Below are 25,705 nucleotides of genomic sequence, written 5' to 3'. Positions count from 1 at the left end.
TAGAGGGACCCTGACTCCGCCCTCCTGTGCCACACCTCAGTCTCCATTGATGCTTCAACAATAGATTTAACATTGCCTAATGACATCAGTATTATTAGTGGGGAGGATGGTGGGATGTATGGAGGAAAGGGGACTAAGAGTACGTTAGTCACTACTGTGAGTAACTTATAATTAATCTTACGTCCCACCCCCTTTCGTCCATACTGCATGGGGGATTACAACTGAATGTAGCCCCAGGGTGGAGAGGAGACCCTCCTTAAGCAAATAGGTTCCTGAGAACCGCCTGTCCGAAAGGCGCATCAGACCTAGAGCCAGCATCCAAACAGTAATGCTTGCAAAAAGCAGAGGGAGTGGCCCAAGTGGCCGCCCTGCTTATGACTTGCCAAGGGACATGGCGCTGCAATGCGATAGCCGTTGCCTTGGCCCTGACTGCATGGGCTTGCATGTTGGCCAGAAGCGGCTTGTGCTGGCCCTCGTACGCCTCTTTAATGGCCGAGACCATACATCAGGATATGGAGGCCTGATAGCCTGGTCTTGAGACTCCGACAGTGACTAACAGGGCGCCCGATTTGTGGAATCCCTTGGTCCTGTCCAATTAGAATTCCAGGCACGTCCGACATCCAGGCAGTGCAGCACTCTCTGTGCCTCGTCCTTCGGACCGGCAAAGAACGTAGGAAGGACTATTTCCTTGTTCAAGTGGAAAGCAGATGGCACCTTGGTCAGAAATGCTGGGTGTGTCTGCAGGACTTTGTCCCTGTGAAAGGTAGTATATGGTTCCGAGGCAGGCAGCACATGGATTTGCTGACTCTACGAGACGAGGTGAGGCCGACTAGTGAGGCTGACTAGTAAGGCCGTCTTGATGGTGAACAGCCTGATGTCCGCGGATGCCATTGGCTCAAACGGTTTGTGCGCGTGGGCGCCCAAGACTTTGTTAAGGTCCCACATGGGGTGCAGCCTCTTGATGGGCGGGTAGAGCCTTGCGAGCCCCATCAAATGCTTGACGATAGGATTGGAGGTGGAGAAGCTCCCCTCCTCTGAGTTCCTGTAAGGCCCGATGGCTGTGAGGTATGTACGGCAGGTGTCAACCTGCACACCAGAGTGGGCGAGGTGCGCCGAGAAGGAGAGCACGTCATCCGAAGTACATGCCAGGGGGTCGATTTCCTTAGAGTCTGCCCAGTGGCAGAAACCGGTCCATTTACTTTCATACTGGGCCCTGGTAGCCTTGCTCCTTGCACCCTGTAAGATTTCCAGATTAGCCTGGGAGAGGCTGAGGTGCTGCAACGTTACCTGCTCAGGCACCACGCTGTGAGGGCTAGTTTCTGAGGCGCAGGGTGGATGACCCTGCCCCCCTGCTGCACCAGAAGATGTGCTGGGCCCATCGGGAGGTGAATCGGAGGCATCTCCGAGAGGCTGAGCAGCTCCGAAACCCATGGTCTAGCCGGCCACCATGGAGCTATTAGGATGATGTTGAGCTGGCGAGACTCCTTGATCTTGCAAATCACTCTGTGAATCAGCAGAGTGGGCGGTAAGGCGCAAGCCGTCATGCCGTTCCACTGAAGCTGAAATGCATCGCCCAGGGAGCCGGGACTCTGTCCCTGCCAGGAGGCAAACTGTGGGCACTTCTTGTTGTGCTAGGTGGCAAAGAGATCCACTTGGGGATAACCCCAGCTGTTGAAGATCTGAATAACAAGGTCAGTTAGCTGCCACTCGTAATTGTCCCTTTCCAACCTGTCCGCCTACAGGTTGGATTCCCCCGGGAGGTGGACTGCCGTGAGGTAGATGTCGTTTTCCAGGGCCCACTCCCACATGCTGATCGCCAGTCTGCACAGAGGAGGGGATCTGGTGCCTCCATGCTTGTTGACGTAGTACATGCTGGTCGAGTTGTCTGTCTGCATGAGGACAACCTTGCCCCTTAGAAGTGGTACGAATGCTCAGAGCGCTAGCCAGATGGCGTTCAGCTCTAACAAAGTGATGTAGTATTCCTGCTCCTGTCGAGTCCAGGTGCCGTGGACCGAGCAATCGTGCAGGGTGTCTCCGCAGCCCTTGAGCGAGGAGTCTGTGGTGATGGTGGCCTGCGGGGTGGGCGGCCAAAAGGGCTTGCCCGTCCATAGGTTGCAGTCCCTGGACCACGTTCGGTCCGGGTGGAGAGATGGAGGAACGTTGATCATCTCAGATTAAGAGCCCAGCTCCTGGTGCCACGAGGCAGCGAAGTGCAGCTGAATCCTCCTCATCCTCAATCACGTGTGTGGGACGGCTAATAGGACCGCCGCCAAGAGACCCAGGAGATGCTGATACCACCATGCCAAGGTCACCTCTCTGCTGAGGAAGTGGGTGGTGGTCCTCTTGATGGCCGAGATCTTGTCCTCCGACAGAAATACCTTCTCGGAGCATGTGTGCCAGATGAGGCCCAAGAATGTCAGTCTGCGTGGGCTGCAGCGGCGAATCCTTGAGATTGAGCGAGAAGCCCAGATTGTGCAGTGTGTTCATAAGGGCATGGGAGGAGTGGAGAACCGCTTCCGGAGATGTAGCCCTGAAGAGCCAGTCGTCGAGGAATGGGTAGCTGTGGAGGCCCTGCGCTCGGAGGAGGGCAGCCACCGTATTCATGAGCCTGGTAAAGACCCCGGGGGCCGAGTTGAGGCCAAAAGGAAGGACCTTGTATTGAAAATGGTAGCCCATGATCCTGAACCGTAGGAAAGAACGATGGGGCTGCCAAATCGGGACGTGAAGGTACGCGTCCTTTAGATCCAGGGAGCACATCCAGTCTCCGCTATTAAAACTGGCGTAACCATATTGAATTTTTGTAGGGGTAAGGAGAGGTTGAGGGTGGAAAGGTCCAGCACAACTCTCGGGCCTGCCTGGTTCTTCTGAATGGCGAAAATCCTGGAATAAAATCCCAAGCCTCGCTGGGAGGCTGGGACTTCCTCCACTGCCTGGCTCTTTATGAGCGACCAGACTGCCACCAGAAGAGTTATGTTATGTAAACTTTTAAAGCGCACCGTCACCAGAGGTATCTTGGTACTGAGAAGGAGAGCGGGAGGAATACCAGTAAAATGGCAATGCAAGGTTAGAATAGCAGGGTGTTCACAGATTTTATGAAAGCTAAATGGTTAGATATGGCCCTGATCTTTGGTGGCAAGAGTTGCTGTCTCAACTTGAGGGAGTGGAGGAGGGAGGAGAGGCTGGGATGGGTAGGCGGTACTCCGTGGATACTACGGAGAGGATCCAGGCGTCCATGAAATTATGGCGGCAGAAATGTGCATGGAGAGCAAGCCTGCCCCCCACTGGAGACACCTAGCCCTGAAGGGGCGTGTCAAACGTTCTTTGCCTCTGAGGCTGTCGCGGAGGAGGGGGACTGGAAAATGCCCTTACTCCCCAACCCCTTTTTGTCGATTGCACCGGCAAGTGGTCAGGCTGCCTGGATCTCAGTTCCTGGAAGCCGCAGAACCCTCCGTACGTACGCCCCCTGTCGGACCGCTGCTGTGAACGGGTGTACGACTTGGGCATGGTCTTTGTCAAGATGGATAAACACTTGGCTGTTTGTGAGCTGTTTCTTTTTGTCCAGCTCTTCATCCGTGGTGGAGTGGAAGAGCCACCTGCCCCCACCACCCTCAAACGGCAGATCGAATATGTGTTCCTGAATATCCGACTAGAATTTCGTTGCCAGGAACCAGGCTGTCCTTCATCTCCGTGGCGATAGAGATGGCACGGCCAGAGGTGTCAATATGGGCCACTGTGGATTCCATGAGGTCCTGAGCCACCAGTTTGGCCTCAGCCAGTGCCGCCTTGAAATGAGATTGGCTCTGCGTAGGGAATTCCAGGAAGACGTCTGCAATTTCCCGCCATAACCTTTGGTTAGCGGCAGCCAGCATGGCATCAGCGTTGGCCTGACGAAGATGCAATGATGTGTTGCAATACAGCTTCTTCCCGTACGCCTCCAAGATCTTCTCCTCCTTGCCTTGTAGCATCGCTGCTGTGGCGGTTGAGGACGACTGAGGCTTGGAGTATAGTGATGCCGCAGCGATTACCGAGGAGTGTGGCTGAGGATGGCCGATAGCAAGAGTGTATCCCCCTCCATCTGCCTGTACTTGGCATTCAGGCGTCGATTGACCGGCTGGACCAAGTGAGGCTTGAGCCAACCCTTCTTGGCCAGGGAGACTACATCGGTTTGCAGTGGAATCCCCGTTTTGGCAGAGGGGCGTTGCATGAGAACTTCAGCCCGAATCCCCCCTGCTGGCTGCTCAACCTCGGGTTGGGGGAGGCCCAGGTGCTCCGCCAGCCCTGCAAGACGTTCATGGAAGGCCCTGGCTGAGGATGGCGTGTCCGGATCCTCCTCCTCATCCGTATCCTGTGGATCAGGAGGATCCTGTGGAGGAGGAGGCAGGGGCTGGTACGGAACCGCCTGAGGAATTGGCTGGGGAGCCAGAGGGAGCAGCTGCGCTGGAACCGGGGGGTGCCGGCGGAGGAGCTTGTGGTGCCGGTAGCATCACATGGAGGATGTCCCCGATTGCGTCCTTGAGGATAACCCCCATCTGAGGTGACTTCATGAGCCCGAGGAACCTCTCAAAGAAACCCTCTTCCCTGGCTGCAGAGGTGGTTGCCGGGAGCTGCTGGAGTCGCTGCATACCCTACCCATATGGACTCAGTGGGAAACTGCCCTGCGCATAAGAAGGATAGGCTGTAGGCCACGTACCTGGTTGAGGCCAGTCCCACCTTGACACTCGTTCTTCGCCGGACTCTTGGAATTGGGGGTCGCAAGGGTGCCTCCGTCTGGCGCGGCGGCCATCTTGTCGAGCTGCCTGCCATGTGCCTGCAACGTGTTGCTCTGCTCGTTGGGCCCAGCCTCCTCCAAGACTGTTGCGTGTGGATCACAAGGTCTACCTTGCTCCTCGGGCCTAGCCCCGGTAGGTGTGACACCCTCGATCCGGGGGTCGGTAGAGCTGTGTTTAGGCGCCCCCTCTACGTATTGCCGGTACTAGGGAATAGCCCCTCAGGTATATTGCTGGTACAAGGGCAGAGCCCCTCGGATGAAAATCCGGTACAAGAACCTTCCGGTCCCTCAACACTGCCACTGGGCGGATCCGAGGATCGCTCGGCCAGAAGGCCGGTAGCTGCAGCAGCCTCGGTGCACATGCTGGTACAAGGACCTGAACGGTGTCTCCTGCACGGGAGAGTCCTTGGGAAGGATTCTCCTTTACAGGGTGCGATGGAGAATAGCTGCCCTACCTTGGGCCTGGCTCCATGTTTCACAAAGTTCTTGAGGTCCTCTGGAGGCGACTTCTGGAAGAGCTCCCTCCACCTGGCAAGTCTGTTTTTCAGCGATTTTGATGACCGCGAGCCACACGCTGTACAAGCTAGCCAACCGAGGTCTGGGCTAAGGCAACGTAGGCAGAGGGCGTGGGGGTTTGAAGTTGGGAAGAGCCCGTTGCAGGATGGACACATGCCCCGGAGAGGAGCGTGATGCCGGAGGACCGAGTACCTGAATGATAAAAAATCAAAGAAGAAGCAGTATCCACGCGTGGAATTATATGGCCAAAGCCAAACCCAGGAGCGCTGGTGTATTCAGGCCATTCACGTCGACGCACAAAAGGGGACTGAGGTGTGGCGCCAGAGGGCGGAGTCAGGGCAGCACCCCCGCACGCCTCTAAATTTAAAGGGGAAGAAGTTTTTTTATGGTGATAAAGGTTCCATCTCCCGTCCCTTGGAAAGGACGCACATGCAGTATGGAGGAAAGGGGACGGGACGTAAGAGTAAGTATTGGATAACTATACCTTGGGAAAAGAAGTAGGAACATTTGCAAATGTGCTGAAAAAGAGAACAAGGGAAGAACAGAAATATGTTACCAAAGAGAATGACCAAAGGTCCAGTAACATACTGAAGGAATTATACGATTTGATAAAAGCAGGCACCAGAGGCGTGTTGAAGATAGTTTATTGAAATTAACTTTATCAGAAGCTAAATCATCAATAGAAGGGAGACAGTCTCCTGTCTATAGTGGTTAGAATAGTGGTAGGGTTAGAAAGGGTTATTTTGGACAGTGGACAGATTCTGTTACAACATTAACTGACGGCCGACGAGCACCATAGCTAGTTTTGTTAGGTAGGGAAGCCCCATAGTATAGGGAAAGGGAGTCCTTTATCGTTTTAATTGAATACGCATCTCAATGAAATGAAATGAATTTTCAGAATCTGCGTCGTCCTCCTGACTCATCACAACACTTAATGAGGCATTCCATCTTGTCCCCGGCCACAATCCCCTTAGGAAAATGCAGCTTCATTCCTCAAGGAAAAGGTGCCCTACCCTAGGCCCTCCAATCTCCAATGAGGCGCGTATGTCTTAAGAAGGGGTCACACCTGTGGGGATTTTCTTCACCACCTCTGACCAGACAAACTCCTGACCCCCCCCCCCCCAAGATTCTCTTCACCCTTCTCCCTCTTCCGAAGCATGTGATAATCGCAGGGGTATTTCATTATTTATAGTGACAATTATGTTAGATGGCCCAGGCTATAAGGGTTCCATGTTCTTTCATCGCCTGCAATTTCATCCTCTGCCATTTCAACGTGAATATTCTAACAAAAACGTTTGTTTTATTTAAAAAAATATATATACATTTTTTTGGGGGGTTACCCCCCAAACCTCCTCCCCCCTATGTTTAGCTACTCCCTAACCACCCAACCCCTTATCTAACCTTTCCCAGCCCCCTTAACAATTCGATGAGCATTTCCGTTAGAATGTTCATTTGATTTGATTTTTTGTATTTATAGCACGCACATAACGAACTTAATCGTATTTAGGCGCAGATGACAAAAAACAAAGTTAGAGTATATAAATCGAAACAAGTCCCCTAAAAAGCAGGGCTGCCTACCTGAAGAGAAAAGTTTTCAATGCTCGGCGAAACTGCAAAAGAGAGCTCATGGTCCTAAATTGCAGAGGTAAAGAATTCCACAGCTTAGGTCCAAAGACAGAAAATCTTCTGTCACCTGTGGAGATATAAGTTGAGTGTGGGATGATCAGAAGATGTCACTAGAGCTTAGTTATCTTGCTGGGTGGTATGTCTGAATTAGCTCCCTCAGGTACAGAGGGGCAATGCCATTTATGCATTTAAAAATAATGCAGGCTATCTTAAATATAATGCGGTCAGCAATTGAGAGCCAGTGTAGCTCTCTCCGATAAGATGATACATGGGTAAATTTGCCCAATTTAAATATCAATTTAACGGCCACATTCTGGGCTCTTTGAAGTCGCTGAAGTTGTTTGGCAGGGATGCCCATCATTTGGCTATTACAATAGTCAAGGTGGGCGCTAGTTAGCGCTCCTACCACAGCAGCATGTGCCTCTTTGGGAATATAGGGAAGTGCCTGACGTAGCATTCTCAAAACAAAATAGATTGCTTTGGTCTTTGCTCCCACCTGCGTTTCACTCCCCAGGTCTTCTTACCACATACATCCCAGATTTTTAAATTTAGAGACAAATTGTAGATTTTTACCCAACACCGTTGGGACAGGCAGTTTTTTTGCAGCTGTCAGCAAATGCTTAGGGCCGAATAATATAAATTCGGTCTTAGCAGCGTTAAGCTGTAAATAGTTATTTGACATCCAGCTGCTTACCTCTGTCAAACATTGTTCCAGTTTGCTAAATGCTTCCTGGAAATTGGTTATTCGTAGGAATATCTGGCTATCAGCGGCATATGAATGGAAGTCCAACCCATACCGTCTAAGAATTTCCAAAAGGGGTCGAATATATAAATTAAACAGCAATGATGACAGTGAAGAACCCTGTGGGACTCCACAACTTAAACAGATGAGATTCGATAAAAACTCTCCAGGTCTCACACGCTGATGACGGTTAGTCAAAAAAGACAAACCATTTCAATGCTGAATCCGATTTCAATGCTGAGTCCGAGACTCTTCCTATCTCCTGTAGTCAATCTAGGAGAATTTCGTGATTCACTGCATCAAAGGCCGCAGACAGGTCCAACATCACCAAAAGTGTAAGTTCCCCCTGGTCTGCGACCTTCAATAATTCATCCTGTACTACTAGGAGGGCTGTCTCCTTTCCGAATTTAGGTCGGAATCCTGATTGCAGTTTATCTAGCAATAGTTCATTTTCAACGAACTCCTGGAGCATGTTGAAATGGCAGGGGATGAAATTGCAGGCGATGAAAGGACGTTGTACCGCTATAAGAAATGTGATTCACTTGAGGGTTATTCCTATTCGTAAGGAGCATGTCATTGACAGATGAAGACCTATGAAATCTGTACTACTGTTAAGTTTGTCAAGGAGGTATGATACAGAATGTTAAGATGTGCTGAATGGCCCAATAGAACAGCTACGTCATGGTACATAACTATCTGCACTGGTTACTCCCTCCTGGTTTGTATAGAGCATCTTAGTTGCACTATGAGAATTTGGCCCCTAAAATCATTCCTTTCCCGCTCAGGGGTTGCAGACTCAAAACATTACCCTCTAGTACCAGCGAATGTATAGGATTAGTCCTTTCTTCCCCAAGTCACAGATTGTGCATCTTGATGTCATCCAGCATATCTAACCAATGCAAGTGGGAAGCCTTTAATCCATGAAGAAATGGTCCGGCTCCAAAAGGGGACCCTGGACAGAGATGCTCTTCCTGCTTCCAACAAGAAGGGCTGCCTTCACCGTAGATAAAATCTTTTTGCTCTGTGGCATGAATCTTGGTTATCAGTAAGCTCAAGTGAAGTCTCATGTCCAATTGAATAAGGAAACACAAGCTGACAAACCTCAGTGCTACTTGGAAAAGTGCTGCAGCCCCCTTGTCTAAAGCGATGCACAGACCACCCTGCTCGAGTACAGTCCTATGGATGGTCGACACTGGCCATGCACGATTTCCTGATTTAGCTGACAAAAGATGGGAAAGACAGATATTGTAAATATTGTCCGTTCAGAAAAAACCCATAAGATATGGCAGACTACGCATTTTGGGACCATCATAGGTTTTCCTTTCTTGGGGAAATTCCTCAAATGGTGAGGCGCAGGTCACATTTTGACGCAACCGTCTTTGGGATGATCTGTCAGGCATCTGTCCCAATGTAGCTCTGAGACACCCTACAGCCAGTGGATGATACCATGCACATCCTGGATGTCAGAGTACCTGGTCGTTGTTGCTTGTTGATCTCTCGAAAACCTAAAATGCAGGAAGCCAAGAGGGACAGAATAATATCGTGTCCACCTGCATAAGATTGGGTGGGCCTATTCTTTGAGGAAGAGAACCACTGAAGCAGAGACTGTGCAGGCAGGTAAGTTCTACCAGTTCATGCCCCCACCCTATACGGTGTGGAATGTCACAGAGCTCTAATCCATCACTGTTGCTTTCTAATGTATATATGGAGTCACTGGGAGATCAGATTTCTAGCTCGGATCTCTCTCTATACCCGAATGTAGAGGACATTTATCTACATTATCGTGTTTTCCTTGGTAGACCTTGTTTATTTGGGGAAATGTCAAAGGAATTCAGGACTAGATGTCTTCACCATCACTAAAACCTAATCCTACAAAAATGTAATTTCTTTCAGGTTCTCAATCACCAGGAACTCATTCTGTATTAGTTTTTCCTTTCTTCTTTAGATGCCTGTCCTACCCTGATATTCTCTGCTAAATCAAAGTTTCCTCCTCAATTCGAAATCGAACTTAAAAAGCCACATAACACAGATCATTACATCTTGTTCCATTGAGTTTTCTAGATTTGAAAAATAGAGAAAAATAAGTGTTCCCTCGTCAGACTTCCATGTGGCAGTCCACGTCTTAATTTCACCTTGGCTGGGAGAAAACATCTTGATGAAACTCAGTTTGGCTCCTTACTGGCATACAGTAGTTTGACTGCATTTCAATTTCAACTATATCGATTTCACTTCACGCTTTTCCCATCCATGCTCTTCTGTTGCATTACTTAGAATGCGGTGGTACTGGGCAATACAACCTACCTGGTTGATAAGCTGCAGATTTCCAGAGGTCTGAGAAGTATAGATTGAGGACTTTCTTCCAATTAATATCACTAGCTTTCCACATGCTCAATTCGCCTCTCAAGCCTTTTTGTGCAGTGGCATGGCGGGCATGAATTTTGTACCCATTTCCATTCAAAATATTTTGTCATGTTTTTCATAAACCTATGAATTGTTCTCCCTTTTCAGAAAGTAGGTCACTTTGACTTCAGCAGATGTTTTAAACAATAATTGAGACCATTTGTTATCTTACGTTTTATCGAATGAGATATTAATGCATGGTCTGTAGAGTGCTGAATTATGTCTAGGTCAATATTGCATTTTATACATTAAAAAATAACGACCAACAATTGCCAACGACTTTGTCACATTGACAGACACGCCCACACCAAATGACAGATTTAGGAGTTTTTGGACGGTTGGATGGGGCCTCTTCAGGAAAGGAAGATCAAAGGAGGCAAACATCCAGGTATTTGTGTAGGCGGATGCCCTTTTAGCTTTGTGTGAGCAACCACAGTTGACGTGTAGAGACGTGTGGCTCTGTGCAGAAATCAAAAGGGTAACAGTGTTAGTGGTACTCCTCTGCATGAAATTCCAGATATTGTCAATTAAGGGACAAGAAACCAGTGTTTAATGCATCTTGAAGTTTTTTGGAAGCAAGTAAGTCCCCTTGTTGAAGGAATGAAAAGATCTGGGCTGGAATGACCATTTTGCATTAGTCAGTTGCAAGATGGAGATTGACACTGGCATGTCCAGGATAGTACAAAGACATGCATTGTTCTTTGTCTCCAGGCCAAAATGAGTGGGTGAAAACCCTTGCAGGTCCTATATTTCAGCTTTTGTAAAGTAGATGACTTGCCCTAATCAGCTCTTCTATTCAGGGCACAGGCCTGAAAAACTCTTAAGCCGTGAAAATAGTGCCCACTATCACGCTTCTACTGCAGGGCGTTGGAGGGCTTTGAGGTGGGTTTTGAAACATCCAACAGAGACCGCCATAAGGTTATAATCTTTATTTTTCATTAGTAGTAGCCTTAACAGTGGTGGAATGGAACAATCTTTCACAGTAACAAATTAGGTGGGGCCTTTTCTGGCACAACCTTGAAGATCAGTACTCTACCAGGAAGCTTAGCACCTCATACTCCGGATACGACATGTGTTGAAGAGACAGGTGTTGGTGGTGAATTCCAGGAGTTCTAATGCGTTTGGCTTGAAATTCAGTTACCTTTCTGGGACGGAGGGGAAATCCAAATTATTTTGCTTTAACGCTTTAGCATTAGAGAAATTGGCCAAGCATTAACTTAAGCAATGACTGGTTTATCTTTTTCCAGACACATTCATTATGCCAGTGGAAATAGCACAGGAACCTTCAGAGATGTTGCCCTGTGGTAACGCTTTAGCGACCAAAGCTGGCCGACAGGGAAGTGAGTAGGCCAAGACATCTTTTCTGCAGGAATAGACCTAAATTTAGTCTCCAAGTGTTATTACACAAGGGCTCTCCCACAACATCTGCACCACCTTCAGAACATCTGCCTCAGAATACAGTTAATTCAGATGTGGGTAATAAGACTTCAACAAGGAGTTAGTGTTAGAGGCTCATTGGCTAACAGATAAAATGCATGCGACACTCCTACGAAAGGCACTGGAGGGAAGTCCTCCTTCCCCTTGGTCTGAATCCAGGGAGGAAGGAAGTTAGGGGGTGGGGAGGGACATACCCCAAAGGGCCAACACCTGAATACAGGTTGATGATGGAGTAGGTGTTAGCACATGGGTTTGTAACGATGGTGCTGATTGTTGTATTTAAGGTACACTAATTTGTGGGAGCTTCCACTGAAGTCTGATGTAGGGGACATTGATTGAAGGTTGGGTCCTCATTGCCAGAAAGGTGAAACCTATGAAATTGATTGAAATTAGATTTTTCCTAGGAAGATATGATCTAAGGCACACAGAAGAAATGGGTCCTGGTGATGGAGCCTGCCTATCACAAGCAGCCCCTGGAAGGGAGCGAGGGGGCCCAAGACTCTGGGAACCTGCAGAATATGTTTGTTTATTTATTTGATGTAGCACGCAAAATCCAGAGGTAACAGGGCACAACAGTGAACAGAAAAATAAGTATACATAAAAACCTGGTTACAGGGTAAGAAACAGTTGAATGGTAAACAGAGCATTACATTTCGTAGGATCTGTTAAGAGGGCACATATACAAATATACATACAGTATTTTACATTTCAACAGGTCAGTTTATGTGCATATATACAATGAGGTTGGCAGGGGCACTGTTCAGTCAAGGGGATCGTTGGAACGTAACCAGGTGAGGGTGTTTCGCCTAAAACTGTAATAAGATTGGTCAGTTCTGATGTTGAGAGGGAGGGCGTTCCAGTGTTGGGCTGCCATGACAGGGAAGCTGCTGCCGCCCGTTTATTTTTACTGAATTTGGGTACCTGTAGGCAGTAAGCGTTGGTCATCCTGGTGGGTCTGGTGGAGGTTCTTTTTACTATTCTGGTTGCAAGGTATGGGGAGGCTGCGTTGTTTAAGCATTTGAAGGTGAGTGATTCTGTTTTGAGTGAGATGCGGTCGCAGATTTTGAGCCATTTGTGTACTCTTTTGTTGGATATGTGTTTGTCCTAAGTGCGTTATTTTGCAGAGTTTGTCTGTTATGTATTTGTTGGCTCCTGGGTACATAGCATTACAATAGTCGAGCCTGGAAAGTATCAGGGCATTGGCAATGCAGCTAGCTTGGAAGAGGAATGCTCTACTTGCCCTGATAAGCTTGCACGTGTAAGCGGTAGAGGATGCTAGAGAGTTAACTTGTTTTTTTAGTGACATGGCTGAGTCAAGGTCAAAGCCTAGAGTTTGTACTGTTTTGGCAACTGTGATAATGTTGCCATCTATGTTAAAAGCCTTGTAGTCAGGACTGAGTTTTTTTAGGTTGGCGTTGGATCCAAGAAGCAGGATTTCGCTTTACTCATCATTCAGGCATAGGCCGTGTGTGGCCATCCATGCCTGAATGATGAGGTATATTTGGTTTACCAAGGCCGTATCTGAGTCGAAGTTGCCCGAAAGGGGTATGAGAATCTGGGTGTCATCTGCATAGTTAGTGTATGAGACACCCAATGTATCCAACTTGCCAAAAAGGGGCTTGGTAAAGATATTGTAGAGGGTAGGGGAGACACAGGAGCCTTGGGGGACACCACAGGTTACTTTGATGGGGTCTGCTGAGGCTAGAGAGGAGAAGACTCTCATGGTTAGATTATCCAAGAATGATTGGATCCAGGCTATGGCCTCTTTTGAAAAGTAGGCAGCCAAGGCCAGGTGTTCGCACAGGACTGTGTGATCTACCAGGTCGAGGAGGAGAAGCATGGCGGTGTTTCCTTTGTCGTTAATCTCATTCATTTGGGTTTTAAGGTTCATTAAGGCAGTTTCTGTGCCGTGTTGTGGTCTGAATCCAGATTGGCGGGCACCTAGGAGTTTGTTGGTTTCTAGATATTGCTGAATTTGTAAATATGCTACGCTGTCTATTATCTTTAGCAGGAATGGCACCGTGGTGATGGGCCTGTAGTTGGTGGGGATAGCGGGGTCTAGGGTTTGCTTCTTGAGGAGCGGCAGAACCCAGGATTGTTTGAGATTGCTTGGTATGGTGTTGGAGGAGAAGGATGCGTTGATCAGTTTGGTTATAGAGGGAGCTAAGTCCCTGGCAGCATCCTTTATTATCTGGGGTGGGCAGTTATCGCCTTTGCAATTGGAGGGTTTGAGAAAGGCGATGACCCTGACTGTTTCTGGTATGGAGATTTTAGTGAATCTGAAGAGGTTCGGGCCTGGTGGGTTAGTTTTAGTTATTTTGGCAGGATTGCTAGTAGGTGAGTCGTTAGTGGTTAGGGAGTTTTTTTTTAGTGCAATTTTAGTTTTGAGAGTTTTGATTTTGTTATTTAAGGCATTTTGGACACTGGTGCACCATTGTTTGTCTTTGGTTATGTTATCTGGTGGGGGATTCCAGTTCCCTTAGGATTGCAAATAGTTCCCTGGTATTGGAACTGGAATTTTTGATTCTTTCATTGAAGAGGTTCTTTTTGGTGAGTAGGATTTCTTTTTTGTAGTTATTTGCGAATTGTTTAAGTTGTAATTTGTTCTTTGATGTGGGGGTATTTCACCATTGAGTTTCTAGATTCCTTTTTTGCATTCTTAGTTCTTTCAGATGGGGGGTGAACCATGCGTTGAGGTTGGCTTGTTGTTTGCTCTTTTGCAGTTTTAGGGGGGCAATAGTGTCTAGTCCTTTCTTCATAGCATTGTAACTTTCTACTAGGCACTCTGGGTGTAGGTTGTCAGGGAGAGCGTTAAGGGTTGGCAGCAATAGTGGTAGGAGGTTGTCAGGAGCTACGTCTTTTTTGCTCTAGTGGGCAGTGGTGGTGCCATGATTTTTTTCCACTGGTTGAGAGAGAGAGAGAGAGAGAGAGAGAGAGAGAGAGAGAGAGAGAGAGAGAGAGAGAGAGAGAGAGAGAGAGAGAGAGAGAGAGAGAGAGAGAGAGAGAGAGAGAGAGAGAGAGAGAGAGAGAAGTCGATGAGGTGGTGGTGGTCTGTCCAGTGTGGAGTAGTTTTGGAGATGGTGGTATCGCAGTTCAGTATGGCGATCCAGCCCAAGGTCCTGCCTTTGTTGTGGGTGGGGCTGAGCACTTTTTGGATTAGGCCGTGTTCAGCAAGCATGTTGGCTACAGCTTGTGCTGATTTGTCATCAGGGTCACTGAGACCAAGATTCAGATTGCCTAGTAATAGTATTTGAGAAGTTTCCTTTGTGTTGTTGGCTAAGAGGCTGGATAAGTCTGCCTCGAATGAGCCAATGGGGCCGGGTGGCCTATAAATCAGGTAGATGGTTAAGGTACGACAGTTACAGATGGGTAATTTGGCTGCGAGGAGTTCGCAGGATTTGAGAGATGATTGGGTCTTTAGTCTTAGCTCAAGATCAGTCTTAGCTATGATGGCCAGTCCGCCTCCTCTGTTATTAGGTCTGTCCATTCTGATTATTTGGTAGTTTTCAGGGATGGCTATTGAGAGTGCTGGGCCTGCTGCTTCATGCAGCCAGGATTAGGTAATCGCCAGGAGGTCGAGGATGTTAGTGGATAGGGTGTTTGCCATTTCTGTGGCGTGGGCTACTAGTGATCTAGCATTGATTAAAGCTCCGGATAGAGTAGTTGTGTTGGGTGTGTCCTGGATTGTTATCTGGATGAGTTTGGGTTGGGTGGAGCTATTGCAGTGTGTAGTTAAATTGGGGCATACTTTAGGGTGTCGTAAGGTAGATCTTATGAACTTGTTGTGTTAACTGGGCTCCAAGAGGTGGGGTAATCTGGCACGAAGCCTGATGTTTCGAACAGGGTGTGTTTTCTGCTGAGTACATGGTTAAAGCAACAGTGGAGATGGTGAGGTGTAATAAGGATATAAGGAGGTATGGTAGGGTGGCCATTTGATTCTTGCTAAGGCGCATTGTACAGTTTGAGGAGGGTGGAGGATGGGTACCTAGGAAGGCCTCTGGAGGCTGGCAGTGGGCGTGTATGCTAGATACGATATTCAGGCGATACAGCAAATTAAGGCTAATTCCACATTAGAGTAGTGGGTGTGGATGTGCTAGAAGCGACTTTCAGTAACGGGGGCCAAATGGGGCAGTCTCGCACCAAGATAACATTCAAGTAATAGGGCTAGTCTCACACCGGGATAACATTCAAGTAACAGGGCTAGTCTTGCACCAAGATAACATTCAAGTAACAGGGCTAGTCTGGCATCAGGGTAGCTTTCAAGTAGTAGGGAGAGGCAGGACTAGTCCCACATCAGAGTAGTAGGTGAACATGTGCTAGATGAACATTCAAGTAGCAGGGCTAGTCTTGCACCAAAATAACATTCAAATAACACTTGGGCATATGCTGGAAGCGATAGTCGAGTTGTATGATAGAGAAGGGCAGATGTGTCATTGCAATAACAAAGCGGTGGCCATGTCTAGTTACAGTAATAAAGTTCTTGTGCTAAGTGGGATTGGGCACAGGATTAATGCAATTAGTGGGCTGGGGACTATCAATAATGGCTATAGGCTGGATTTTGGAGGTTGCAGCATGGGTGGGCACGAAGTGTGCACATGCTTGTGGGCAGATTGCGAGTACATAAATTACAGTTGAGGATAATAGTTGTAGTTAATGACTATCTCCCACTGAGTAAGATCGATTTCTAGGCAAGTGCTAGTTATTGTTTGAGGCGGTGTCTTAGTAATGGTACAGCAGTAGCCAAAGGGATACACGTGGTCTGTAATGGGCAGCAGAAATGCGAACGTGGGTATTGAGATGGGTTGCAGAAAATGCAGAGATTTTTTGTGGGTCGGCAGCGAGTAGGTGGGGTTTAGCTGACACGGTACCTTGTGCTGCCGTTGCTCAGGAAGATCGTGGTTTTGATGAGCAGGGTCCCTGGCAGTAGGCCGAGTCAGGCATAGGCAGGCTGAGGCAGGAAACAGCCTTGGTTCGATGGCCTTAGTGAAGATTATTGGACTGTTGAGTTGATAAGAGTGGTGTAAAACTGAGTCTTCATAGTGAAGGTTTACTTCAGTCTGCTCACCTCTGATCTGCATGTTCCAAGAGGTCAACTCAGGGAGAGAATATTCAATGAAAACCGAAAGGGCATCTGGGCTACCTCAATGCACAGAGCTGATCCATCACAGGGGTAGGTGCATTTGAAATCGTTAAAGACTGTGGCACCCCCTCAAAGAATCCGGCATGGCAAATCCTTGTAAAAAAAAGAGAAAGGTTCTTGGCGTTCAAGCATATTTTTGATCTGTACATGTATGTAACCTGTAAGGAGTTCATTAAGCAGAAGAGTCGGTCAGATGGTTCTGCAAAATTAACACACCTCTGCATCTCAAGGACTATGCAGCGACAAAATAGTAAATACTCAGCAGAACTGGGAGTTCTTGGAGCCGGGCTAAGGCCCAGCAAAACTTTAGGGTGTACAAGATTCTCAGCTGGGGCCCCATGGTAAACTGCTCATCCCTTTGGTAATCTGATTTAGAACACAATGTCTGGTAAAATCACACAATTCGGCAACTACCACTGATGGGTATGCTTGGGCTGGAGAAGCACTGCGGATGTAGAGTCTTGGTTTAGCGCCTGAGACAGGATCCTATGCGTTGCCCACTGCAGGAAACAGAGTGACACGCCAAAGAATCTTCACGGTCCCTAAAAGAGCTGAAGATCAGTAAGAAATAGGTCGCAGGCGTGGAGTGCTTGATAGAAATTTCTATTTTTTTTCTTTTTTACAAGAAAGTGCTATGTTTCCCCAATAAGCACCAGAACGGAGTACTTGAAGATAGGTTAGCTCTGGGAGAGTATGGGCCAAAGGGGTACCTTACATAAAGCACAGCCAGAGTGTCAGATGTGATCAGTCGAGACCGACTTGGTGGATCTAATGTGAAAAGAAACACGAGGCAGACCTTTAAACTTTGCCTGCATGATATGGGATTCTGCATTTTAAAGATTTGATTTACGACTTCAAAAAGGAAAATAAAAGTGCTGGCTGCTGTGAGCTTCTATCCCCTGAAAGGCAGAGAGAATGACTGGCGGAGGGAAGTCGGAGTGCATTTATGGGTGGCAACGTGTGACTTTAGGACAGTACATGCGTCTTTGGCTGATGCGTTATTTTTTAAACAAACTCCGAAGCGCATTAATCTTCAGTTCCATTCTCTTCTGGGGGCAAAATCCTAGAAGTAAGGAGCAAAGTGTGCAGGGCACAAACCTGGTGCCAATGAGATTTGCAATTTCGAGTGATATTTCACAGCCACTCTGAACGAGGAGCACTATGCAGTTATCCATCTATACTTACTTTAACAGAAATGGATATCAAAATGTCACACTTACATGCTTGGCGAGTTTGACAGAGTCGTGGGTCAACCGGTCTCTGAGTTGACCATCCAATTGGGCGGCAGGGGCAATCTCCACCACCTTCTGGTGGCGCCTCTGGATAGAACAATCGCGCTCATACAGGTGGATGACATTTCCGTATTTATCACCTGCAATGAAAGGAGTCACTCTGTTCATAAATTATCCTCTGCAATGGCAAGCCAACACAAAATACCAGCAGTGATGCTTTACTAAGAAACAGAGCACTTTTGCCAGAATGTAAAGGCAACGAGAGCCAGTAGAATTGTACAAATCCCAATATAGTGGGCTGTTCTCAATTTAGCATATTATATAAAAATATTGTACAATGCATGCTAACGGCTATAGGAAACCAAACGTGGCAAAACGTTCAAGAGGGTCAAGTTATGGTGCGATTTCTGAACCATGTGCCATAATCGGCTGACTTGGCGGTTCTCGCCAACACAAGACCTTCACCAAAATACTGGTTTAAACTCCAGCGTCACGTCACTCACTAATTCTCAATCTTAAAATGATTACTGGGGTTCTGCTAAACTGAGTTATGACTGAAAGCACATGAAACATTTGTGATGAATAGATACCAGATGATATGCGGTTATAATTATTAGTCGTCTAGCAGTGAGTAGACGAAACTCCGTGTTCACTACATTTACTGTACGGTGTTCTATATATCTTAATTAACCTATTACAGGCTGTGGGTCAGCCTGTTTACACCCACCCAAGCAGCGGTCTTCATTATATTGAACTCTTCGTGCGCAGCTTGAACTGAGTGTAGCCCTCAACTGTTAGTATCCCTTTTCAAAGTAGTCAAACATTGCGTAAACCTGCACGAACACCTCCAATAATGCACTCCGGACAAAAACAATACAGTCAACGACTTCACACATAAAATAAACAAAATAAACAGACCCAAGCACAGCAACATCTCACCTACCCTACCATCACACGACAAAATGGACAAACTTCAGGACCCTTACTTTCAACCAAAGACTGCCATGCTTGCAGCCCTTGAGGCAACCATCATTGAAGAAGTCTTCCTTCCACTCTCAATCACCAAGACTGCCTGGAAATGCACGCGCACATCATTCACTCAAAGTATCTTGCCTTCCACACCGGAGACCAGACCGATTCTTACCCTGTTCAAGAACCCAATATTCAACACAGACTTGGCAAACTGTGACCCACTGTGCACCTTTCCTTCATCAGAAAAATAATTGATAAAGCAACGGCCCTTCCACTGCATGCATGTATCATGGAGCACAGCCCCTTATTAATGCTGGATGCCCCCTTAATTGTGGCTAAGTGGACCCCCTGCTTGCTGGTTCTTTGACCTGTCCACCACCTTCAGTATCAACCACAAAGCGCATGTCAACATGCATACTACTTGGGGGTTGGAGAGTCCCTTTTGGTGATGGCTCTCCACATACCTGACAGGTCACCACCATTTAATTTCTTATGCAGTCTTGTAACCACAGGGGTCCTTACCATCAAATGTAATGTTCTTTTTTGTTAATGAACGTGTTTTAGTGATTTGTAAATGTGATAAAAACCAAAGTAAATTAACAATTGACATGAAAATGAGTAAACCATACCGTCAAACCCAGAATAACCCTTCCTTCTCACAGCACCTCCCAACTACGCCGTTAGCGGTTTCTGCCATCACCCCATCTGAACTAGATCAGGATTTTATTGTGCAAAGTTCCCATGGTTAAGGTTGCCCTCCCTTGCTCTCTTCATGGGAACAGGCCCCGTGCACACAACCTAGTGGGGCAGATAAAAACGTTGTTGTGCCGTGCAATATATGCAAAAAAGTCACCCCATGCTTTGAAAAAAAACAGCTAAATAAACCCGACTAACAGAAGTATTTCTTTCACATATTAACAGGTCCCACATTATCCCTCAGCCAGTGATCCATTGTGGGTACGCATACAGAGCTCCAGAAGCGAATTATAGTGCTCCTAGAGATAGAGGATGGTTTAAGGGCTAACCCCAGCCATTCCCTTTTGTTGTATGTCGAAGTACCCGGGAATACACCCAGAAGACAGGCCAGTAGCTGAAGATGTAGCTGCAACCCAGATACCTCCCATACCTATTGCCACCCAATACCACTTTAATTTGAGCCATGGTGATCAGATGTGCATATACAAGCAGTCTCCTACACAAACCCGCTAGCATAATCCGGACCTCTCTTGAAACAAGGTTGTTGTACATCCTGGACATTTTAAAGCCTTGCTCGGCACATTGAATGCTTTTGGACATTTTCTTGTACTCTGCCATAAGTCCCTTACCAGATCTCTATGCCAGGCCTCTTTGTATGATGGGGTGGGCCGTTACATGCTATATATAGGGTTTTATATAGATCTCAGACCAAGCCCTTGGATATGGGGAATATAATATAATTATTTGAATGCAGTAAGGCGGAGCATGGCAAACTCCTTACTAAGAGGTAATTTGAGTGGGCATCCCCAATTGATTAAATAATAAATGTTAGTGTGTAAAACATTTTCATAGGAGTACTACACAGTAGTAGAACTGGCACTACTTGGTACATGAAACACAGGAAAAAGGACAAAAGCTGGAGTTGCTCAGTTGATGCATGCATATGACCAGTGCACATAGAAGATATTGAATAAATCCCAAAATCCAAGAATTAGACAAATCTTTTTGTAATCCACATTGTACAAATCGTTGAATACATGAGCAAATGGATATAAATATCCAAGGCATTTCGGATCATGAATTCTTCGTCCGGGCCGGTCGAGCCTTCACAATAGATATCTGTGTCACTCAGCAAGATGAACCATCATCTTGATAACACACCAGCAATGCTGTGTAAACAGATGAAAAGGAGCCTCCTTGTTCAGCCCACAAAATTGGTAACTTCTGTTCCGTTTGTTTCAGTGATTCCAAACGTTTCCATGCACAATTCAAAGGATAGGATATTTTCCCATTGAAACACATGTGAAGAAAATGTGTCTCCTGCCTTCCTCCATACTTTAAATGCCCCCAAATCAAATGCCGGTAAAATAAAATGGGCATTACAGTGTATGGCTATGAGTGGGCCCAGGAATGTGGTCAAACTCAATTTATTTGAAATCCCTGTCCCACGTCTTTGCACTCGTCCTTAGGGTGGAGAGTTTCGACATTGTGCTCGGTCTGTTTATGCAGGAACCATATCTTGCAATGCAGAGGCTTCCCAGGAAATGTTGGGCTCTCTCTCAGTCAAAAGGAGATTATTTGCAAACAGAGTGATTTTGTGCATTCAGCCTGCTTAGCAGATACTGCGGGTCTGACAGTCCAACTACAACCTCTACACAAAATGCTCAACTACTAGGGTGAACAAGAGTACAGGAGAAGCGAAAGTAGTGAGATGGGGTCAACTCTGCATTGCCCCCTGGTCAGTGCAAAGCCCTCAAATGATAACTTTCCAAACTGGTACATACATCGTGAGCACACCCTAGTGAAATCCTCCGTCAGACCATAATGTGGTAGATCAGAATCAGGAGACGGACAAGGTCCCATTGTGGTTCAATCTCTGTTTTAGAGCACAATGTAAACAACCTACAAGTAGAGGATTCTTGGCCCTACTAAAAAAATAAAAATAAAATACATATATAAGGTTGTGCGTCAAGATGTTCTTTACAAAACAAGAAAGATCTCTGCCAGAATCCTATGCTTATCCGAGTTCTGTCCCTACAACTATAAAAGAAACACATAAATGTAACAAAGGTACAAGCAACATAAATGGTGGTTGGCTTCTGACACCCAACCTGGCGAGTCTCTCAATAGGGGTTCCCTCCCAGTGCACACTAAGCCAGTAGGCTGAATGACCCTCCAACCTTGCTTGTATGTATTGTTCAAGTCGGTCAAATTGATGTCTCTTGCCTTTGTCTTCACACGCCTGACCTGTGTCTCCCTCTCAGACTGTTTTCGTTGTATTCTTTGCCAATAAAGATCCTGGCGTTCTCTACTGCTAGGTAGATCTTGGACTTTGCACCACCCTTGTTTTTGGTTCCACTTACCCACTAAATGGGGCCCTCGGGTCACTCACCCCAAAATGGGGCCCTCCGGGTTCACTCACCCCAAAATGGGGCCCTCAGGTGTCGCTCACCCCAAAATGGGGTCCTCAGGGGTCTCACCCTGAATAAGTGTCTCGTTGGGCCTCACCTCCCATCTCCCGATTCCACAGAGCCACTGAGTAACTGTTCCCTGGGCGGAGCTCCTCGGAGAGTTGAGAAGTTCAGCCAACACAGCACGTTGGAGACGATGTCTTCATGTAATCGCCATTCATACTCTGTGGGTAGTGGGAAGTCCTTGCTGAGCACGTCTGCCAGAAGATGGTGGTCCCCTGGAACGTGTTGAGACAGGAGGTACATCTTGTGTTTGTGAGCCCAGTGCAGGACTGCTCCTTGTGATCCCGAGGCGAGGTAGACACTTATTACACCTCTAGTGTGAGTCTTTCCATGGATATCTGCAGTTGCAAGTAAGGCAACATTTAAAAGGAGTCCTGTCCCTAACTCAGGTTAAAGGCAACAGCAAAACCAGAAGGTTAAAGAGAGGGGGGAAGGAAATGCATTCTATAAAACAAACAGAACCCCAGGCCCCACTCGCCCTACTGTACTGTATAGGCCTGGCCAGAGTACGGACGCCACGCGGTCGACCGAAGCACCAGCCGTCGAAATCTGCAGTCTTCAGCGTTGGTTCAGGAATAGTCGTCGATGAAGAATTGATGAATATTAAACGACCAAAGGTTGTGAATAATGAAATAGAAACTTAGCAATTTAGGAGCTCTGCATAAGGCGACCAGCTAGCTGGGTGGAAAAAAACTATCCGAGGGACCTCGACGGTTGAGGGATTTAGGATACACTACACGTCACAGATAGTGTTGCAAGGTACCATTAGCATTAATATACAGCATCCTTAAATACCCTATTTAAACAAGCCCTACTTTGCAGTGCATCTAATTTTGCACCTAGAAATGGAGGTCAAAGACATAGCTGATGTCTTCTCCTTGTTTTTCTCTCCAAACCTCATAATTGAGGTCCCCGCCATGCAGTGAACGTAAACTCTGTGGGGAACCACCTAACTATTTTATATGTGTTATTTACTTACCTATTGCTGAAAAACATATGTGACGTGCAGTTTCACTTAACAAGCACTTGTTTATTGAGACTACATAAATCGATCCGGCTTACATCAATGTACCTTTCTACAAATGTTTTTGTGCTAGCAGAATCACCTTTTTCTCCAACGCGCAGCCGAACACTGCCACAGTGAAAGACTCTTCTATAACCACCCTGACCACGTTATTGCAAGCAAATGTCAGGTAGCACAAATCAAGCGTCACGTTCAATAGTGTGGAGCAATTGGGCTCATTAACAGCTCGAACACTGCCACAGGTGCTGCTTGGGATCACAGAGGCTCCATGTTAAAAATCTTGTATGCCCATTTATTGATTCATTCAAAACAACTAGAAAGCATCCAAGGGTTACGTTTGGTATGTGTGAAGGCATCATGAAGGACACAAACAGACTTAAAATTCAAACACATGATATTTATTAACTCAAATGTCAGGGTGGTTGAACGCCCAACTTGCCCTAGTTTATGTTGGGATTTCCCTACCTGAATAAAACTAAAGTCTGTGTCAAAAAGTTCAACTTAATAATCTGTCAGTGTCCAAAACCTATCCTTGCCCTCACAACTAGAATCAATAAATGTGTAAGGCTGTAAAAAGAAACAGCGTTTAATGCAAAGTTCTGAACTTCTTCCAGCTCACAGGTTTCTTTCAGCTCTCCTTCCTCCAAGAACATGAAAGTTCTCCACAAACATACGAAAGTTACATCAACAAAGAAAGTCTCAAAGTTAACCTTCTCCAGTTCAAGGTGATATAGTTCAAAACCAATCCTTCGGGTTCCCTTCCCCAAGCTTTAAGTAGCACAATCCAAACAAAAAGGGTCCCAGGACTTTGTTCCCAAGACTTCACTTGCTTCAGTCTTTTCAAAAATGTTGCAGTGGATGTATTGGGCTTACTTCATGATGTCCTTTAGTTTTTACCATTCATGGTTTTGGGGTCTAGGCGCAGTTATCAGACCGCATGGGCCACCCATCACAGGTCGCGTAACCAAGATCCCATGTTCCTTAGCCCACACACAGGTTTCTTGGCACTGGCTCCTATGCACCAAGTCACCTTCACTTCACTCCTTTTATTGGCCTCTTGGTATTAGGGTGTACTCTTATATTCCTCTGGCTTTTCCTTCATCGTCTCGTGGCTCTGCCACCTTGTAGACCACACCCCTTGTCACGTCATAGCTTTGCCACACTGCACTTAGTCATTACAGTTCTTTGTTTAGGCTTTAGCCTTTAATATAGTCAACTTTCAGGTGAAATTTAAGTAGTTGTGCAACATAAATTAAGGTTGAATTTCAATTCAGAGTTAAAAAGCGGTTTTATATTGCTTAATTATATTCGGTTTGAACCGTACACTGTTCGCTTCTAAGCCAAACTATGAGTGAGTTCTATATTCAATGTGTTTGTTTGCCTCAATGTTAAGTTTTCAAATAGTCCGGCAATGGTTTTCTTTCAAAGTAAAATCTTCATATAGTGCGGCATTCAATACTAAAGTTCACTGACCGTTGCTCACTGGAGGTCTGTTGGCAGTTACCCGTTGCTAGAGCATCCCTCCAACACTCACAAGCCTACTGAGGGTATGTCCGATGGTTCCCGCGGCATCCTTTCAGCTGCAGAAGCCGAGACACCCACCGATGCAAGCTTCATTTGCTCGCCGCATAGTTTCATCTTTGCGCCGGCACCTCTAATGCTTGTTCTCAGATGCAGCCCACGTCCTCTGGGTTCTGTGCTTTCTAGCAGCTCGTGCTGCTTGTACCGGGCTTTGGAGGCTACCAGGCTCAGGGAAATCACAAAGCCCAGCCACCTCGGATCCCCCAAGTCCTCTGGGTCTTGTGCTGGAATCTTGGTTCTTCCTCATGGAACACCGCAGCTGCCTCCTCACATGGGCCTCCTGCTGCTCCTGTGCACCTAGGTCTCCCTGTTGCTCTCTATCCCCTTCTTCTAGACCTGCAGCCCCTTGACTGGCTGCAGGTGTGAAAACCTGATTGTCCCTGCCGGAACATGATTAGAGGGACATGCCTGACCCCCACAGCTCCTTACAGACATCTTCTTTGTCCCACTACCAAAGTGGTGAAAAGAGGTAATCTTCACCACTCTCAATTGCCTCTTCTTCATTTCAGTACTGTCAGGTGTTGCATGTAGAAAAATGGAGGAAACTGGTTTGCAATAGATCATAAAAGTCGGGGCAGGGTAAGGTTGACTGTCACAAGAGAAACGGTGATACCATGTCTCACCAAAGGCTACCCCACTCCCAATCCTCAAGGACCACCCAACCAGGTGATCCTCCCTTGCTTTTCTACCCCCAGTGGTCAGGCTCTGAGAGCGAAGGCCTTTCCCTGGTCACCTGCGCATAAACTGCACGGGAAGTAGGAGTGAGAATACTCTCAGGTTTCTCTCATATCACAGAGGTGACCTCTCTCCCTTCGTCAGCATTCCAGGAGAGTACTGTGCACGCCTAGGGCCCGAAACTACACCAACCATTCTTACAGGAAGTTTGAAGTTGACACACAGTGGTATCCCACTTGCATTGTCCCCTAAGGGGTGATGAGCTTAGCGAGCTAGTCTTCCACAACAGGGATCCACTCCCTTTGTGACTAGGAAGAGGACAAATTCTCTGGATTCATCACTGTACCCACGATTACACTCTTCAAAAACTGCCATTCAATTTGGTCAAAAGCTTTTTCTGCGTCAGTGGCCAAGAGAACTGA

General features: G+C 46.9%; 1 protein-coding gene across 5 annotated transcripts in view; it reads right to left on the bottom strand.

The window, feature by feature from the left end:
• The window catches only part of PC (pyruvate carboxylase), a 2,561,538-nt gene that overhangs the window by 1,765,083 nt on the left and 770,750 nt on the right, over nt 1-25,705 (bottom strand). For all 5 annotated transcript variants that reach the window (XM_069644789.1, XM_069644792.1, XM_069644793.1 and 2 more), the window contains one exon: nt 17,850-18,001. In XM_069644789.1, coding sequence (XP_069500890.1) covers nt 17,850-18,001 — 152 coding nt within the window. The remainder of the gene's footprint in view (nt 1-17,849; nt 18,002-25,705) is intronic.

Source organism: Ambystoma mexicanum, chromosome 2p, assembly GCF_040938575.1.
Source record: "Ambystoma mexicanum isolate Mex_15411 chromosome 2p, UKY_AmexF1_1, whole genome shotgun sequence".
Classification (NCBI taxonomy): domain Eukaryota; kingdom Metazoa; phylum Chordata; class Amphibia; order Caudata; family Ambystomatidae; genus Ambystoma; species Ambystoma mexicanum.
This window is presented reverse-complemented; position numbering and strand designations above follow the sequence as displayed.